This window comes from Falco peregrinus, chromosome Z (genome assembly GCF_023634155.1).
Source record: "Falco peregrinus isolate bFalPer1 chromosome Z, bFalPer1.pri, whole genome shotgun sequence".
Classification (NCBI taxonomy): domain Eukaryota; kingdom Metazoa; phylum Chordata; class Aves; order Falconiformes; family Falconidae; genus Falco; species Falco peregrinus.
Window position 1 is genome coordinate 84,866,671 of NC_073739.1, and position 18,567 is coordinate 84,885,237.

General features: G+C 41.9%; 1 protein-coding gene across 4 annotated transcripts in view; it reads left to right on the forward strand.

Moving 5' to 3' along the window:
• The first annotated feature begins 24 nt into the window (after positions 1–24).
• The window catches only part of WDR7 (WD repeat domain 7), a 143,199-nt gene continuing 124,656 nt past the window's right edge, over positions 25–18,567 (forward strand). The window contains exons 1-3 of one of the 4 annotated variants that reach the window (XM_027794508.2): positions 25–607; positions 14,649–14,820; positions 16,008–16,114. In XM_027794508.2, the coding sequence (XP_027650309.1) occupies positions 14,662–14,820; positions 16,008–16,114 (266 nt within the window). In that variant the 5' untranslated portion in view covers positions 25–607; positions 14,649–14,661. Of the gene's footprint in view, positions 608–2,510; positions 2,644–5,611; positions 6,686–14,648; positions 14,821–16,007; positions 16,115–18,567 lie in introns of those variants that run through there. The other 3 variants (XM_055791615.1, XM_055791614.1, XM_005242892.4) reach the window with 3 other exon arrangements.

The following is an 18,567-nucleotide window of genomic DNA, read 5'->3' on the forward strand; positions in this document are numbered from 1 at the left end:
CGTACGGATGAAGCCGCCACCAGGCCGGCAGCCGTTTTAATTATGGGCAGGTGCGGCGCACCATCTTGGTCGAGGGCAGAGGCGGCTCAGGGGCCGCAAGGGGCGGGCACCATGCCCTTTTCAGAAGCGGGGAGGAGAGCCTTCGCGCAGCCTTCCGGGTTTGGTCAGGACTGGTTCTAGAAACGTGGAATTGAAAATATGCCGTGTTTTATCTTGTAAGCCTTCCATTAACAAGAGTTGAAAGAGAGGGAAGTGGGTATTCCTGTGTTTTTTGAGGGTGGGTAGAGCAGCGCTCTGACCAATACCAGCTGTGGAAGCTGCTGCAGACTGCTAGTGCCAGGTGCACAAAATCTGCAAGGAAACCCTCTTCGTTGTCAAAACACTCCATCCCACCTCCCCAACAGGCATCATCTGCTGCTCCTGGAGCTTGCTAACATGTGTTGGGTACTACAAAAACCTCAAACAGAGGAACTGCTGTAGCTAGAAGGCACCCTGGCAGGCAGGCTCCTGCCCTGACAGCTACAGGCCTGCTCAGCTGGTTCCAAGCACCTCCAGGGATGGAGGCCTCTCTCTGGAAAACCTGTCCCAGTCTTTGACCACCCTCCAGGTAAACAGGTTCCCCGTCAGTAAAGGTCTCCCTGAGCCTTTTCATTAACGTGCACATTGGTGACAGATGAAGTGGTACAACTAATGTTTAAAGGAACAAAATGTTTAACATTTTTATTAGCACCTTATTTTAAGAAAACTTAATACTTGTGTAACTCAGAAAACATCCTTGAGCCTTTTATAGCAGCTAGCTTAAAACCTTAAAAAAACCTCAACTCTCTAACCATGAGAACAAGATACCTACTCCTGTTGTGATATAATGCTGCATGACTGACCAACATTGGCTTCAGGAATTCATTATTATAGGACAACTAGAGCATCTCTACTCTCCCAGCTGAAAGTAATTCACATGCTAAATAGGCTGCTGTTACAGGCAGGCATCTGCTTTTCTTGGATGACGGGGTATGCATACTCACTTGCCAGGAGTCACACGGCTGTATGTAATTTGCATATCTCTTTACAGATACATTGATGTATCTCAGCATTACTTTTATCATCAAAAATATACCAACATAGTAACAATGTTTATCCATACTTTTATATTCAGCAGTTGAACTGTAATTGCTTACTAATTCAACAGCAATAAAAATTCAGAGTTGCTTGGTCTTTAGGGAACTGGTGGCATGGAATGTATCTGATACCAAGTCCCCATATAGGTAATGTTTTATGTGCCAACATACAGTAATGCAAGTTGTGTGCTGTTTTCACTACTTTAATTACTTCTGGCCAAGATAAAATGGTCTCTCTAGTTTCAACTGCGGAAATAATTTTCCCTCTCTGTCCTTAACAGCTGTGATGTATTGATGTACACTGTTAAACAGCTGATAAGAAAAAGAAAACCCCCACTGAACTGCCTTTAGTATCAGCATCTTTGATGATCTGTACATAACTAAAACCAGTTATTCACATGTACAGAAAGCTAACAGTAAAAACATTGTTTTGGTTGCAAAGGAAATAGAATAAATTCAATAACCTACCACACCTTCTTAACATAGTCCGTTGACAAGACCCAGCACACAAATCCAGCTTATGTAGGTTGCTATTTGCCAGACCTCTGCTTTATTTCCCCTAGAAGCTGGAAAACGCGTAAGGTAGGAATTCCCACAAAACATCCTAACTTAAAAATTATCCTAGTTTTGTTATTGGCTAGTTTTTGTGACATTATGGGAGTGGCGCTTCTTTTCTGCAGGCAGAAATAATGTAAGTTTTTTTCAGTTTCCTGATACTATGTTTTTTTATAAAGCAAAGTGAATGTGGTAACAAAAAAATAGGAGGCATAAACAGTCAGAAGCAGTAAGGGGGAAAAATAAAGAGGGATTAGTGAAATGTTTGTATTAACCATGTTCCAGGATAAACTAAGTAAAAGTAGAAATTAACCCAGAACCTTGTCCACCCTGTTTTGCAATGTCATTGCTGACAACTTCTCCACACGCTTTATATTCCCTGCATATTAAGTTTAATCTTGAGCAGGCACCAGAAACAGCCTTTTTCACGCTCTGTACTAGAAGTATTTCCACCGTGGTGCCTTACAGCTTCCGTTATTTATGAAGCCCTCCAATAACTGCTAAATGTAAGTCATTCCTCACAGCTGTTCCCTTAAGTGGAATTAAGACAGACCTCCAGGAACGTGTCTCATCAGCTGCCCCCTGCCAGCCCTCCACGGGCCTGGGGAAGCGGCGGCCCCGGTTTTCCTCTCAGCGGGGCGGGAAGCGGGCCCACACCCTCGCGGGCTGGCGCTGGGGCAGGGGCGAGACCGCCGCCCACCAGCACCTGGCCCGGGCTCTCCCTGCCTGCCGCCGCCGCGCTCCCCTCACGCAGCGGTCGCTACACAACCGGGCCGCTCCGCCGCTCGGTTTCCATGGCGACGCCGGCTGCCTCTGCCTGCCGTCAGTGACGACGGCCGGGGGCTTTGCGACAGTGGTGGTAGGAGTCACGGCAGCCGGCGGTGTCAGCTGGTTGCCGCACCGGGCGAGGGTGGGGGAGCGCGGTGGGGGCGCGGCGCCCGGGGACACCTCCCCACCATCCCGGCGGGGACAGGTGAGTGCCCGCCGGCTGCCGGCAGCCTCCGGGCAGAGGGCATCCCGTCCCGCCGGCGGGCGGTGGCGGCGCCCCGCAGGGCTCGCCGCCGGGTCCCGCGCCGCCCCGGCCCCCGGCGAGCTGGCGGTGGCCCTTCGGGTCCCCCCGTGCGGCGGGGCGGTGGCGCGGGCCGCCATGTTGTGCGGGAGGGGGCGGCCGCACCTGCCTGCGGGCGGCGCCGGCCGGCGTCCCGGGGGGCGGCAGCAGGTGGCGGCCCCGCGGCGGCCTGCCGGCTTCCGCTGAGCGGCGGCGGGCCTGGCCGCAGGGCTCGGCCTGCTGTGCCCAGCCCGGGGCGGGCAGTGGGGAAAAGGGGGTTTGTGCGTGGGGGGACGGCGGTCAGTCGCGCCGCGGAAGGGACGCCCTTGCTCCGCGAGGAGCGGCAGGGGGCTCTGCGCAGCGGCCCCGGCCTCCCGCAGCCCCGGCAGGCTGCGGCAGGGGCTCGGGTGGCTCCACCGGCGTGGGCCGCGGCGGCACCGGCCCTCTGCGGGCTTGTGCTCTCAGGAAACCCGAGCCCGGCGCTGTGCTGAGCCGGCTCTGCCAGGACGGCCGGCAGGCGCGGCCGGGTGGTACTGGGCTGGGGAGCCCGCTCCCTGCTAACGGAAAGTTGTCTGAGGGGTGGCTCATACAGAAACAGGCCTTTGCTGGGGCTCGACATACTTGTAATGCCAAATTTCTGTTATATCGTGGCCTCTCTAACCTGTTCCCACTTTCTGGGGAGATGTGGTGTTACGGGCAAGTAGGGAGATGATAGAGGGTTTTTGCAGCTGCTTTGGGTAACTGTCCTTCATGTGATGACAATTTTAAACAGGAAAAAAATATGTGGGTTTAGTGTGTAATCGAATTAAGTGCTAGAAAAACCTAAAAATGGCTTGCAAAAGCATCTAGTAATGATAATGAAAAATGTAGAGCTCCAAATTATTATTTCCCCTTCTCTCTTATTTTGTAACCTTGAACATGTACAGGGAGCGGAGATTTTTTTGGGAGGGATAACAGATCTTCATATTGTTACATACTTATAAATCAGACTTTTGTACTCATTCGCTCAGCTGGGGCAAGGGGCCAGCAATAGCCTTTCACTGGATTGTCACTGTTATTGTCACCTGAAATCAAGGAAGAGCTTGTGTCTGAACTAGTTCATCAGTCAAGTTCTGTTTTGGAACACAAGTTGTTGAATTTGATTTTGATCTTGGGTGTATTGGAAAGGTTTGACGGTAACACAGTCTTTTTGTTTACTGTAATACGTAATGGCCAAGACATAGAGCCTGGTGAGAAGTATTGTCTCGCAGTGCTCGAAATACAGGTGTGTTACAGGATGTGGCATGGTGGTTTGGAGACAGTTGTTACAGATAAATGGACTTAGGGGGACATGGAGGTGCTGGCTGCACGGTGTTAATGGAGAAGCTTCCCACAGGGAAAAAGCAAAGACTTGAGGTGATGAATTTTGAACAAAGTACATGGGGATAAAAGAGGGCCAGGTGCTGTTAATTTTTTAATCCTTGATCAGTATAACGAGAATGATGGTCTGGTTTGTTAGTTGTTATTACCTGGATTGAAATCCCCTTTTCACTTCACATAAATTTCAGCGTAGCCTAACAGTTTTGTCCAAATTCAGAATAGTAGGTTAGTTCACTCCTGCAGATATGCTTAGTTCTGTTGTAACAGGTAGGGTTAGTGAGGTCAGTGTGAATATTCATAGTTGTACAATTCTGTGCATTGTGTTTACAAAATTGGGGCCTTTGAAAAGTCCTCAAGGCTCTTGGTTATGTAGGATTGCATCAGTTCTCCCTGATAGCTGTTGGGGGGCTCTTTTGTGTATATTGAAACAGGCAAAGTTGAATATCAAAATGAATGTAGTTGCCAGTTGAACTCCTAGCTGCTATCCCATTCTGTGTTTGTATTTGTGTGTGCACGGGGGTGGCATTAAAACTACTGGTTTACAAACCTGTCCTTTTGGTAAGCCAGCTTCCTGATTTTGGTGCCATCATGAACAAATTGTTTCTCAGTTGTACAGCGAATAAAAATTGTTTGCATTCTTCACCTGTTTTCACTCATAATACTCTCTTAGTGAAAAATTACATTTTTAAAGTACTTCGTTTTACAAGGAGTCTTTAGCATAGTGTTGCAGTAATCTTTTTGTAGTTGCAAATCAGAAAGGTGTGCTGTTGATTGGATAAAGGTACATTTATTGTTCTCTTTCATTTTGTATTCAGTGCTTATCAGATGCAAGCTGAAATGATAATGATTTGCTACGTGTGTCAAAGTGTAAGACCTGACAGATAGCTTTATAGTATTTAGTATCCTGCAGGAATGGTCCAGAATTTCTTTTAGCTTAAAAAAAAAAATAAATCAGGGATTTATTTGCTGAAAAATTACTACCTTTTTAAAAGGTTTCTCAGACTTCTCAGGTGGCATGAATTTACAAAGGGCAAGTTGTGCATAACCAACCTGATAGCCTCCCACGATGAGATGACTGGCTTGGTGGATGAGGGAGATTGGCAGAATGAAGTCCAGCTGGAGGGTAGCTGAGCACTGGAACAGGTTGCACAGGGCAAGATTGTGGAGTCTCCATCCTTTGAGATACTCACAGCTCAGCTGGACATGGTTTTGGGCAACCTGCTGTAAGTGACCTAGCTTTTGCAAGGGGTAGGAGGGAGGGTATGGTCTTCTGAGGTGCCTGCCATCTCAGCCATTCTGTGATTCAAACTAGTCTTGTTGGATTAATAGTCTCTTAGGAAAGCAAAAATATTTTATATTTGATCCCTTTGTAGTGATTTAGAACTAATTCCAAAAGACTCTGAAAATTACTGACAGAGCTTCAGAAACATGCGGGATTTAATTGACCTAGCAAACTTTACTGACCATTTGTATTTAATAATATAATTCTTTATTTATTGACCATATATTTAAAGAAAGGTGTTATTGTTTAAATACGTGGGTTCTGATAGGGAAAGATTTCTGCAAGTCTGGGTGAAGTACTTAATTTTCTTCACCCTGCCTCGTTAATCCTTCTCCATCCTCAAGCATTAAATGGAAAAGGTAATTTGTAATTACATTTAAAATAATCAGATTTTTATAAAATGCTTTGGGTTATCCAAATGGAAGCCATAATGTAACAGAAAAGAGCCTTTACCATGAGTGTATGATTGGCTTTATGTAAATGATTTTTAGGAGGGGTGTTACAATGCTTAACTAATGTCTTTTTGAATGAAAGGTTCTGTATGCGTGAAAAATATTAGGCATAAAAATTACTGTTCACTTGAAAATATGCAATCCACTTAGAGGGTTTGTCCTGATGTCATGGATGGCAGCCATCTCTGTACTTATTGGGGGCAAATCTGAATAATAACATAATTTAAATTCTGCTGAAAACACAGAAAAAATGTATTAACGTGTGGTAAACGTTGATAGGGAAAGAAATGATTTATTCTTAACCTTTTTGAGTCTCTTTGTTTGAACATCAGCAGTTACATTTACTTAAAAACAGATGTTCAATTGGCAGCCTTTAATGGTTAATTTTGGAGCTGTTACATGCTGAGATCATAAATGATAAAGAAACAGTCAATTTGTAGATATATATTTTTTGGCAGATTCTTTTATTGTCCACACATATCCCAAGATTAATACTTTATATGCCTGTGCTTTAATTGAAATAAGTGTGTTTGGAAAGAGCTCTTCTTGGCTTTTGCTGTGCTCTGTCACAAAAAAGGTAGATTTACTAACCTTTTTACTTCTTTCCCAAAAGAAGTGTTCCTTTCTCCTGGCCTCACATCTTTCCCAGGTGCCCCCAGGAAACAGCTCAAGCACAGCACAGGGCTTACTGGGTGGGCTCAGTCTAGGAGTATCATACTGTAGTGGGACATGAAAGTACTGAAGTATTCCATGGATCTGGCTGGGTTTATGTACAGCTGATGCTCTCTGTCTGTTTGGGAGATACCACTGTGACTTGCTGCGGACCAGAGCAACCTATAGCGCTCAGACGTGCTATGCTTCCAGAAGTGCCCAGGTAGCTGAATTCCGGTGGGGTCACACATGGCAGATCAACAACACGATGGTTGTTTAGTGTTTGTGAACATAGACTAAACCTGAAACAGGTTTCTTTTTTGGTGACAGAACTGAAGTTGCTCTCCTGGTTTTGTAATTCTAGCAATATTACCAACGTTTTAAAGTTGTGTGTGCAAACTGTAAGGGCTTAATGCTGTAAGAGGTGAAAATCTGTGCTTCTGTCTGCCTCATCTGTGTTGTCAAAGTCATCAGGAGATCAAATGAATTGGGTAGTGTGTTTGGTCAAAAGACATATTCTGAAGGATGACATTAGTTGTATCTTCTGGTTCTCTCTCCTGGAGACACCGCCAATCCTGTGTTCTGTTCTTCCTTCTTCTCTTTTAACTTTGTTTTCTACTTGTGTGGTCTGCAACTTCATTATTCCTGCTTCTTCTTAAACCTTTCCTCATATATTTACCCACTGAAATATACGAGGACAAGGAAATCTACAGGTGCATCAGATGCTATACGGGCAACAACTGTTTCCCTGCACACAGGGCATGGAAATACTACCAGCTAGAGGATTTCATCCACTTGCTAGTGACAGGCATGAAAGGAATCTGGTTTTGTCCCCAGGCAATGGAGAGGGGAGGAGTTGCTCTCCCTAGCTGCTGGGCTTCCTACCGTAAATACATTTTGTTTGGGTGCTTTTTCTCGCTGTAAAAATCCTTACTATGGATGCTCTTTCAGGGTAAATAACTTGAGGCTTACAAGGTTTAATGAGGTCTTGAGGCTTCCCATCGTGACTGAAAGTTGTGGGAAAACTTGAGGAGACTGCCAATGTTCCTGTTTCAGGAACAGTTTGTATACAGGCCGAGGAAGGCTGCTATAGAACACTTTCTAATCTGTTACAGAAACAGTTGTTACAAAGCTCTGACCGTGTGCCTGACCTTTGTCTTTACACCCCTGGCTATGCTACCTGGTGATTCCCCTGATTACACTGAACAATGACCTACTGTTTACAATTTTCTATGCATCTGCTTTGCAACTTCATCATGATACTTTGATTTGAAATTACGGTTATGATTTGTGATTGTAATTTGGTTCAGCAAGTTAGCTGTGAGTAGTTTACCATAGCTTACTAGTCCTGAAAGTGCTGGTTAGTGTTTAGGGGACTATGGCTTGATAAAGATGTTTATGTGAGTCTTTATTCAGTTTTTAATACATTGTACTTAATAAATCAGTTTAATAGCTTTACTCCAATAGGAATTTATCCCAGTTTATGAAATTTGCCTAAATGCCAGCTTTAAGCAGGGCACTTGAAAGAGTCACTACCAGATTAGCGTATTATTTTTAACTATTTTTTTATCATCTGCTAATCTAAAGAATCACGGTCTCTTTAAACATAACTGAGATGTACATGTCTATAACTCTTAACTGGTTTATATTTTGGCGATACAGTGGACCTAGTAATAAAAGTGTGAAGAAGGCTGAAGTACTCTGTGCCATTTTTACCTTGTTTTTCATGGGGAAGATAAAAATCCACAGGACCAGACAGTGGCTGATGTGGTGAGTTCGGAACATTATGGTGATGGGGGGGAAGCTCTGTGGAAAGTCCAGCATCTGAAACAGCACATAGGCTGGGGGACAGTGGGCTTGACAGCAGCTTTGCAGGAAAGGAGCTGGGCATCCCGGTCAGTCAGAAGCTGTGTCCTGTGGCCAAGCATCACGTGCTGGGCTCTATCAGCAAGGCTGTAGCCCGCAAGTCAAGGAGAGGAAGGATTACGAGGCTGTACTGGAGATCTAAGATAGTTTAGTTTGAATGAAAAAAAATGAACACTTCTATTTTATGTTTTACTGCTCATTGTGTCTGGTGAAGCATGCCTTGCTGCTCTGGATGTTTGGGTACATCTTCAAACAGATGGCGGCTTAGGGGCGTGTGTAGTGGTTTATCTGCCTTAGGTGGTGAACAGAACAGCCAGCATTATTTAGAGGGAATACAAGAGACTCTATAGCTTGGGATACTAAGTGGCACCTATCTGGGTTATGGAAAGCAACTGAAGAAGAGGGGCTTTGTGACTCCAAAGATGTGAGTGGAAATAACTTCCTAATGCACTGCAAATGACAGTGGTGCTGTGTTTTGCGCTGCAACTCTTACCTTATGAAAAAGCAGGAGGGAGGGGAAGGATCCTTTCTTGCGTGGCAGAGAATGTGTCTCAAGTCTTTTCAGGAAGGTATTTTGCCATATACCTCCATCTGTGTATTTGTCTTTGATGGGTAATTTGAAATAAAGCAAAATAAATGCAAGTATGCTCTTTTATATATATGTATGTATGTGTACATACACACACGCCCCTACATATGTGCAATAACACAAACCCATTCTTTTATTGTATGTTTGTGGGAAGGAAACTGGGGTTCTGGCACTTGTGGAAGTGATAGACAAAGACTTAATACCCCTGGGATTAAGCAGGAAGAGCTCTACTCAGTTTGATGCTTCCATTTTCCAGTTCCCTTTTCTGCAAAAACAGTTCATTCTGGAGAGTTATAAATAATTAGAATGTGGGAATTCTTTTGTAATGATTCACTGCGTGCTTTTTGACCATTTGTCAATGGTACAGTGTTTATTTGCTACTGTAGTTTGTCATCATTGATGCAAAAAAAAATTATTGATTGTTTACAGACAGTAAGTGAGTTTTGGTTTTTGCAGGGGATGTATTCAGTGTTCGCCAATGGTAGAGAAGGGTTGTTCTTTGTAGATTGAATTCTTCAGCTGTTAAAATGAGCTTGTGGTATTTTCTGAAAATGAAGTTTTTAATGAAGGCGTTGCGGTACCATAATAAAAAACTAGAAGGAAAGAGGTAGTTTTTCTTTTTGCTCTCTCTTCCAAGGCTTAATACTAGATCTTACTAGTACTGATATTCTACTAGATAGAAAATAAGAATTCTCTTAGATAAAAGTTTTGAAATGTGAATATCTGTATGCTTCTAGAAAGTATTTTGCTCTTAATGTTTTCAATGCTTTCATGTTTTTCTGCATGGAAAATGTAAAATACCTTAGGTTACTTATATGTGCTAATACTTTTGTATGTTGTTATGTCCTATGCATTCCACTTGAAAATTCAGCTTAAGTATGTATTTATAGTCTTGTTGATTTTTACTTTTTTTATAAGTAGTTTGGCAGAGCATTAAACTGACTGCAAAGTTTCAAGGAACAATTTTGTGCCGTGGTAGGGGAGCTTCTATATTTATTCAAAAGTGCGGCTGTTTGCATCATTGACACAATCAAGTGACATGTAAATACTGTGATTTTGTCCCTCAACTGGGAGCAATAGGAAATGAAAGAAATGAGATTTTTATGTTGCTTGTCGGCATTTTTACTCCTAGATTTTTCAGCTCTGAAACTATTGGTGGATTGCTTTATTAACCATTAAAATTTAGTTCATAGATTACACTGATGATCAAATATGATTTACTGCCATAGAAAAAAACCCAACAACTTGGAGGAACTCTGATCAAACTAGTGTTTTTGAGATCGCTCCTAAATCTGTGTGCCTTCTAGCCAGGGGGGTGAGAGGAATGCACTGTGTGTGGTACCTGCAGGGCTGTGGCTGTAGCATCTTTCAGGACTAGTTTGGGCATAGTTTTGCATTTCTAGTCCACTGTGGTGGAGCTGCCGAAGGGAGCTTTTTGTAGGTAGTGAGGGAAGAACACTTTGTAAAGAATGCTTTACCTTGACTGGTATTCAAGTTCTTTAATATATATAAAGCAAAGAACTTCCCATCTCTCCCCACCTTTCCCAGTGTGTCTTTTGTTTTATTTAATTATAAAAATCGGGTGGTAAAATAGTTAAATAGGTATTTTTCTTTGGTTTTGGAGATTATTTTTTGTTGTTGTTTACATTTTTTTGTATTGCATCTGAAGACTTCATGTTTGTTTTTCAGTATATAGTTCTGACTATTTCACTGTAAATTAAGTGATTTTTGGAATCGTAGCTCTTTAGTAGGGTCAATGTATTCTTTAATTTTTTTCAACTATTTTATGGCTCTGTATCATGATCATCCAGACAGAACAATTGATCCAGCATTACATAACAATTAACACTATGTTTACAGGTGTGTTTTGCAACTGCTAGTTTCAGTGTAGCTTGTAGTGTATTGCAATAGATTAAATGCTTAATTGTTGCTCTTTATTTATTCTTGCTCAGTAAATAACGGCTCTTAATAAAATAGTTCTGAATGAAGATAGTGGAATGGGATGCCAGAAATGAGTTGGCATAAAATGGCATGTCTTAGTAAGTGATATTACTGCTTTTATGATACGGATTTTGTGAAAAAGCACAATGCATCTCTCACTTTTCCGAAGTCTGAGGCTTGGTGTGCCCAGCTAGCCCTGTAAGCTGTTTTACAGTTTGTAATACTTAGCTATTCATTATTCTGTTCTTGCTGTCTTCCCTTCCCCCATTTTTCCATGTACATTATCATGTTCGATTTCTCTGGCTGCTGAGTTTATTTGCAGTAGGAATATAGGCAGAAGTTGTCAAAATTAATAAAAAAAATTCTTGAAGAAATTGCATGTAGTTTTTATACAGATGAGAGATGACATTAATTTATGTTGAACGCCATGTAGTATAGTAAAAAAACCAGTGTTTTTAGATAAAGGATATTTTTGATGCAGAAAGTACTTGTTTAAGTGTTGTGGGAGTCACCACTGGGATACCCAGGGCAATATAAGATCAAAAAGTCAAGTTTATTTTTGGTGCAAGCAGGATCTCTGTGGTTGCCTCTTTATATCAAATCTGAGTTTGGCTCAAAGGAGTGACATTAAACCTCGAACAATAGCTTTCAGTGGAACTGAAGATTATTAAATTGAGGTTCCACGACTTCCATGGAAATCTGCAGCTCATGCTTGTGCCTCCTTTGGAAAAAGGGCCGATGAGACTGTGTTGTGGTGTCTGGCAGCAGCTGTGCAGTGGGTCAGTGTGACTCTGCTAGTTTGTTAGTTGTCTGATTGGAGTACCATGGGGACACAGGGGAAACTGTGGTTACCGCAGTGGGGAAGTGGAAGTGGAGTTGTAATGAACCTTACTTAGATTCAGGATGACCTTTATTTTCCCTCTGTCATAATTCGGAATTGTTTCCCTCTTCTGAAGTGCTGTAAAATAGGTTTACATATCTGTGAGCAAATGCAAATGTTGCTGGATTGCTCAAGCTAGAAGAATATGTATGTATCCATAGAAAGACAGGAAAATACGTGTTTTTGAAAAATTTCCTTGGTGACTCCTGCCTGCGTTTGCTGTGTTTATACTTCTCTACATCAGAAATTCTGCTGTAGTTTGAGCTGTGTTAAGTTCAGAACATAAATCCCCGCAAGGTAATACATAAGGAGTGTTTAACACAACCATTTCACCTGTTCATTTATCACAGTGCTTCAAGCAGTAACTTCCCATGACTCAAACTGTTACTGCAGTGAAGTAGCGTAACTCCTACAGCTCTGCTTGAATCCAGAGTAAGATACCAGTTAAGAAAACATCAGTCATTCTTGATGTATTTTCTCAGCCTGATGGTTACATGGTTGTTTATGAGAGAGTAGTAGTAACTGGGATGGATCTTGTGTATGTCTTACATAAACTTGCCATTGGTACAATTGAAATATAACTTGAATTCTAGCATTTTTATTTATTAAATGCCGAATATACCCCAAAAGTGTACACAAAGCAAGCATGAGCTCAGTTGGCTACTTGGAAAGCAAAATAAAGTGTTTTAGTTAAGGGTTCCTTTTCCTGCCCTGGCCTGTCTGGTGTGCCCTGTCACTGGGGTGCAGGCAGACAGCCCCCCAGCACAGCTGCTTGCATCCCCCCTGGCCCAGCCGGAGAACTGACAATGCACCGACAAGTTCAGTATAAGCAAACTCGGATTCAAGGATCATACATTATAAAACATTCAAGTGGTTGGCAAGCTCAGAATGTTGCTAACAAAAACAGTGGTTTTGTTTTGGTGTTTAAATCTTGTGCTAATCCTCCTAACTGTTTATTACTACAACTTGAGTTTGTATGATGTTTTTCTCTCTGAAGTTATGATTCAAACACATTTGTTGTTCTCTCCCAATCATAAAGAAAATTTTGGCTTTGTGACAGATACAAGTAACATGGAGAGATTTTTGTCAATATGCTTCGAAGATACTAAATGTTGCTATGAAGATAGTGTTGCTTGTGTTTCATGTTGGGTAGTGGCCAGAATCTGACTCATGACAAATCATGGTGATCGAAACTACCTTTGGTTGTTCTGTAAGCACATCTAGTGCTGCTGTAGTTCGTCAGCAGGCTCTTCTGTTGGAAGAAGCTGGTCAGTTGTGGCTTTCTATTTCAATACAAACTAACTCTTAAAAAGAAACAGGAGAAAAAGAGAGAAAAAAATTTAGGTCCACAGATGAACTTCACAAAAATTGTCAGATCTGCTGAGTCAGCACATCTGGCCGCAGTCATACTGCAGTGCCACCGAGTTTTACTTGCGGGTTTTTTTTTTCCCTTGCCCTGGGTTTCAGACGTGAGGCAAGGCTCCCCAGCAGCCTGCTTGTTGTGGCGCCGTGCCACACTCCCCTCGTGGGACCTGTGGCCAGCCCATGGGACAGCCCTTCGCTCTGCAGCTTGGAGCTGGCTGGGGTCAGTGGGGCTGGTGCTCAAGGGCTTGTGGATACTGGGGAGGGAGAAGGGGGGTCAGTTCTCACAAAATCAACAACAAAATGACTGGATTACACGGGGCTGTCAGCTTTTGTGCAGAATAAATAAAAACAGCCTTTATTGAGTAAAAGGCAACACCGTGGATTCTGAAGTGCCATAGCACAGGGGGTCACAGGACTAAGTCAGTGCCTGCTTGTCAAGTCTCAGTCTCTAAATCCCTTCTGTTCCCATCTGGGATCCAGCTCATGGGACTTGGCAGCAGTGGAGAAATGAGAGAGCGTAAGAAGTGGCCTGTACTTGCTGTGCTTCTTTCTTTCCTAGCTTTCTTTAGTTCCAAATAGCATTGATAGTGCTAGTAAAGATTATTTCCCGCCCCCCCCCCCCCCCCCCAACCACATCTTTTGCCTTGCATGTTCTAATTTCCTTTTTCATCGCCCCATCTAAGCGGCTTTTGCTTGCATGTGGCTCTGCCTGCCATCAAAGGCACTGATATTAGAGAAGTGATGCTTTAAAAACATTTACCACTCAGGCCTAGAAACCAGAAACTGAAAGGTTTGAAACTAACTTGTATATCTTAATTAGGCAATTTCTAATTAGCTTTTGTTTGGTTAGCCTCTTTAGATGTGTGTGTGTGAGGTGGTATGAACTACCAGAGTAACAGTATAAATTAAGGAATGACATTAACCTTGAAAATGGTTTCTAACTCTGATTTCACCTGATGCAGGATGCTATATATTCCAACACAACTATCTATTTAAAAAAGCTGTGTTGACATGACCCTGTTGTAACAGAACAGGATTTTTGAAAAGTGTGTAGTTGTCTGTAGAAGGCTCCAGAGCCTATTTTTGACTAAATGTAGTTGCATTTGCAAATGGGGATGAACTTGTCTATCAAACATATAATAGCTGCTGCAGCTCCACATTTGTTACTTCAAAATTATTCTAAGAAGAGTGATTTTGACAAAATTACCTCTGTATGTAGAGGTTTTGTTAGTTGGTTGGTACCTATATGTGTAGGGAAATGCCACTTTGAAAATTGTCTTTTGCAAAACGTGTAAGAAATCAAAGTTGTGAAGTTGTAATATTACCACAGGGTACTGTATTTTTTGAGTGACTGTTTGAAGAATGTTATTTAGTCTGTATGTGAAGATGAACATATTCCCTGATGAGAGGAGAGGTGAGATTGTATACTGTAACTTACTTGAAGAATGACATATATAGTTACTATGTTTCTTTTGTATAACATGTGTATGAAGTTACTTTAGACCTGCTGAGACCTAATATTTATTATTTTGATTAAATTGACAGGTGTGAGAGCAAAATGGCAGGAAACAGCCTTGTTTTACCCATTGTCCTGTGGGGCCGTAGGGCCCCCACGCACTGCATATCCACCCTGCTGCTCATGGAGGATGCCTCAATGATCGTCACGGGATGCCACGATGGGCAAATATGTCTCTGGGACCTTTCTTTGGATTTAGAGGTGAGACTAAAGTCCATATAATCTTAAATTGCTTTGTGTTTGAAGCGTGTATCATTGTTGCCAGTGTGATTCTTGTTCTTCCATATGATAATAGCCATTCTGGTCTTCAGTTCTTTCTACGCCCTCTTTGCTTGTCCTTTCTTCCTCCCTCTCGTGAGGCCTGGGTTGACACTACATGCTTCCTGTAGCGAGTACTTCAGATTAGGAGAGGTTTATGCTCTTGAACTTTTTTGCTGTTCCTGCAGTAAATTTTTAAAGTAATTACTTCCTCTTTTCTGGAGCTACTCTAAACTAGTTGTTACTTCCAAGTTTAGCGGCTTAATACTGTTTTTTGAAAACAGATTCCAGTCATCAGAGGACTTCCTAAGGTTATTTTATTCAACTTTTTTTTTTCCTGTGAAAACTGAAAGAGAAGAAAGGCTAGTAGCAGAGATAAAGGTTGATGATTAATTGTTCTATGCCAGTAGTGGCCCTGGGTTGAAATCTGCAAGCTTCTGTTTTGAATATGAACTCACACTTTGCCTTGATATTAAGAATTTTAAAATCTTGGAATGGAATAGCAAAACAATCCTTTATTATAAAAAAAAAAATTAAAAAAAGGGCAGCATGCTTCAGGAAAAGTTTATACTGAATACCTAAAAATCTCAGTGTCTGTGAGTTGCCCCCATAAATTATGTTTATATCTGGTATACTTAAAAAGAAAGAACAAGAGAAAGCAACTAGTTCTTTCTAGAAAGGACAAATAAAGGGCAAGGGTTTTTTATTTTCAATCTATGCATGGACTTGATATCAAGTTATTTATGAATATATAGGGTTGTGAACTGTACTTGATTGGGAGAGGAACTGTTGTCGCAGTACAAAGCAATTATTTTTTTTTCATTCAAATTGGTCTGAATTCAGATTATGATTTAAAATATCGATAGCATGAGTTTGATGCAAAATGCTCCCTCCCTCCAGTTTGCTTTGTTAGGTAGAAACTTCTTTTTTCCTCACGTATTGTAGCAGCATTCTGTGTGAACTCTTTCAAGACTGTATATCTGCTGCTATCCTAATTAAATGTGTGTGCATATATATTTTAACACATGTATTTATATAATATATAAAATGGAAATCTAGAGTATGTGTATTCTGGTTAATTAATAGTGCCTATATTGTTTTTACTTCACATTTTATTTCCCTGATTCTAGATTAATCCCAGAGCTCTGTTGTTTGGTCATACAGCCTCAATTACTTGTTTATCAAAGGCCTCTGCTTCCAGAGAAAAGCAATACATAGTGAGTGCATCAGAAAGCGGGTGAGTTTCCTGAGGATTTATTAATATGCAGATCTGTTAAAGAATGGAAATTGAGGGTAGAGGAGAGATCAGGTTGTTTACATACATGGTAGTTTTTGACTTAATAAAACATCTGTAGATATTGCAAATGGTGGGATGTCTCCACTGTAGATAGTGAGTGTGGTGTGAATTTTGGTTTTGTGGCCTGAAAGGAGCATAGGGAAGTGCCAGAGATCCTGGAGGGCGGCTTCTGATACCTCGTGTACCCTGGGAGTCAGCAGCAGGATGCCACGCGGGTGTATGTAAAGCAATATGTGGAACACTGGATGCAATTTAAGTTTGGATGGGCAGTGAAATGCATGACATTGTTTCCTTCAGTCAAGGCACTTCTGCCACTTCTGTCATCTTTTTGCTTGTATGAGTTTGTCAGGTCAGTTGACAGTAGATCCATATTTTGCTCCTTTTTCTCTGCTTATCCAAGATCTGTTTCTTGAGTGAAAACAAGCTTGAGTTGTAGTGTAGCTCCTTGGCAGAAAATGATTACTAATACATACCTTAAAACTTGGAAATCTGTTACACAATTTATCTATATTTCTGTTGCAGTGTTTCATGTTTATCCTTAAGAAAAAATATGCCAGCAAATACATTTTATTTCTTGAGTGGTTTTATTTACTAATCAGAGCAACTGTTTAGGGGGAAAGAGAAGGATTTCTCATGCAATTGACATCATCGGTGAATGCAGTCAGGTAATTTAAAGAAAAAAAGAGCACCATCATCTGCAAGTTTTAAATAAAATATACTTTATACACTCATATTTTGGGCTAATTTATTGAAAAGATACACAGTTTGATAAACTACAGGTCAAAGCTTTGGGGCCAACTAGTTTTGTCACTCATAACTCACATGTGTTATTTCCTACCTCACCTCTTCTTCCCATCCTCTGCCTCAGGCTGAGTGCAGGATTTTTGGTAACCAACTGTCCTCCACTGGGCAAGCACTTCCAGCTGGCTAAATGACTTTTTCTGCTGTGGTTTCATGCTGTAGCTTTTGCTCTCTGAATTCAGTTCCCCTCTACGCTGCAGAGAGCTTTTCCCCCATGCCCCTCTGGAGCTGGGGGCCAGGTTGGTGCAGCCAGGTGGGCAGCACAGCATAGCTCAGGCAGGACAGGGAAGAGGATCCGGCTTAAAGAGCTTGCAGAGACAGGGAGCCCCTGTCAAGACAGCTTCCAGTGCTTTCTCAGAAGGCCTTCAAGGCCAGACAGTGACTTAGCAGAATTGGCCATGAGCCCAGGCCAGCCCCTGCGAGTGGGGAGGATGCATTCCCCGTATCCTGTATCTACACTCCTACTCTGGTTGGCAATATGTAAGAGTCCTCATTACCAGCAGTCTAGGAAACGGGCCATATACTTCTTGTTCTGATAGTGTCGTTCTGGAAGGCAGGAGCTTCCCCCCACCCCAGAATATGAATCTAGTTTTGGTTCAGGGAGTGGGACTAACTACTGTTGTTATCAAAAGCCTGGGATAGCTTCTGAGTTTCTGAGCAGAGGTACAAGCATTTCAGTAACAAATGTATAGTCTTCCTCCATGGCCTTGCATTCAACAAGGTGGGTTGCCCTTCACTTCGGTCCTATGGCAGGCATCTCATAATACTGCTGATTTTGAGCATCTTTTTCTTGAGTCTTAACAGCACAGGGAGTGCTACATATTGTGGTGCAGTATAGGTTTAAAATGGATTATCTCTTCTTGTGGAGACAGTTACTTTTATTCCATACTTAACAGTATTTTGGGAGGAAGTTGTGATTACACATCATAATATTCCTTCTTAAACTAGTGAAGGTTTAGATTTAATCTGGTATGCGTGACTTGTTTTTAAAACATGCCTTTCCACTTTGCCTTTTCAAAGTTTGCTTTGCAGATGTAGCATTTTTAGTTCAGTTGTCTTTCATTAGCTGAAATACCTTTGCAAATACTTTCAAGTTAAATATTTCTTCCCAAAGCGTCAGTCTGTTTTTGAGAGTTGATTTTTCATTCATGTACAGAACTTACTGTTTGAATGACAAACTTCTCCGTTATGCAAAACAAGTTTATAAAAGGAAAAAGAAGTTTGTGAGTCTGGGTTTTTTTGTTTGATTTGTTTTTAAAAGGCTGTTTACCAGAAGATGGCCCTCCAGGCTGAGGCCTATTTGGTGAGATGGGGTTGAGGAAGAAATGCCTTAACCTCTGCCCTGTATAAATGTAGCTGGCCAGGTATAGGTCTGTGATGTATCCCAATAAAATAAAGAAGGTTTTTGTCTGGAAAAAGCAGGAAACAATATGACTGCATAACCTTTTTAAACATGGGAGTCAAGACTAGAATGTGTCAAAACTTTATATTTTTTCCTTGCGCTGATTTCAATACTAAGTAATCTTTTGCTTTTGGATTTAGAACCAAAATATGTTTTCATTGTGAAATTATGTATCATCTGATAAAAGGTG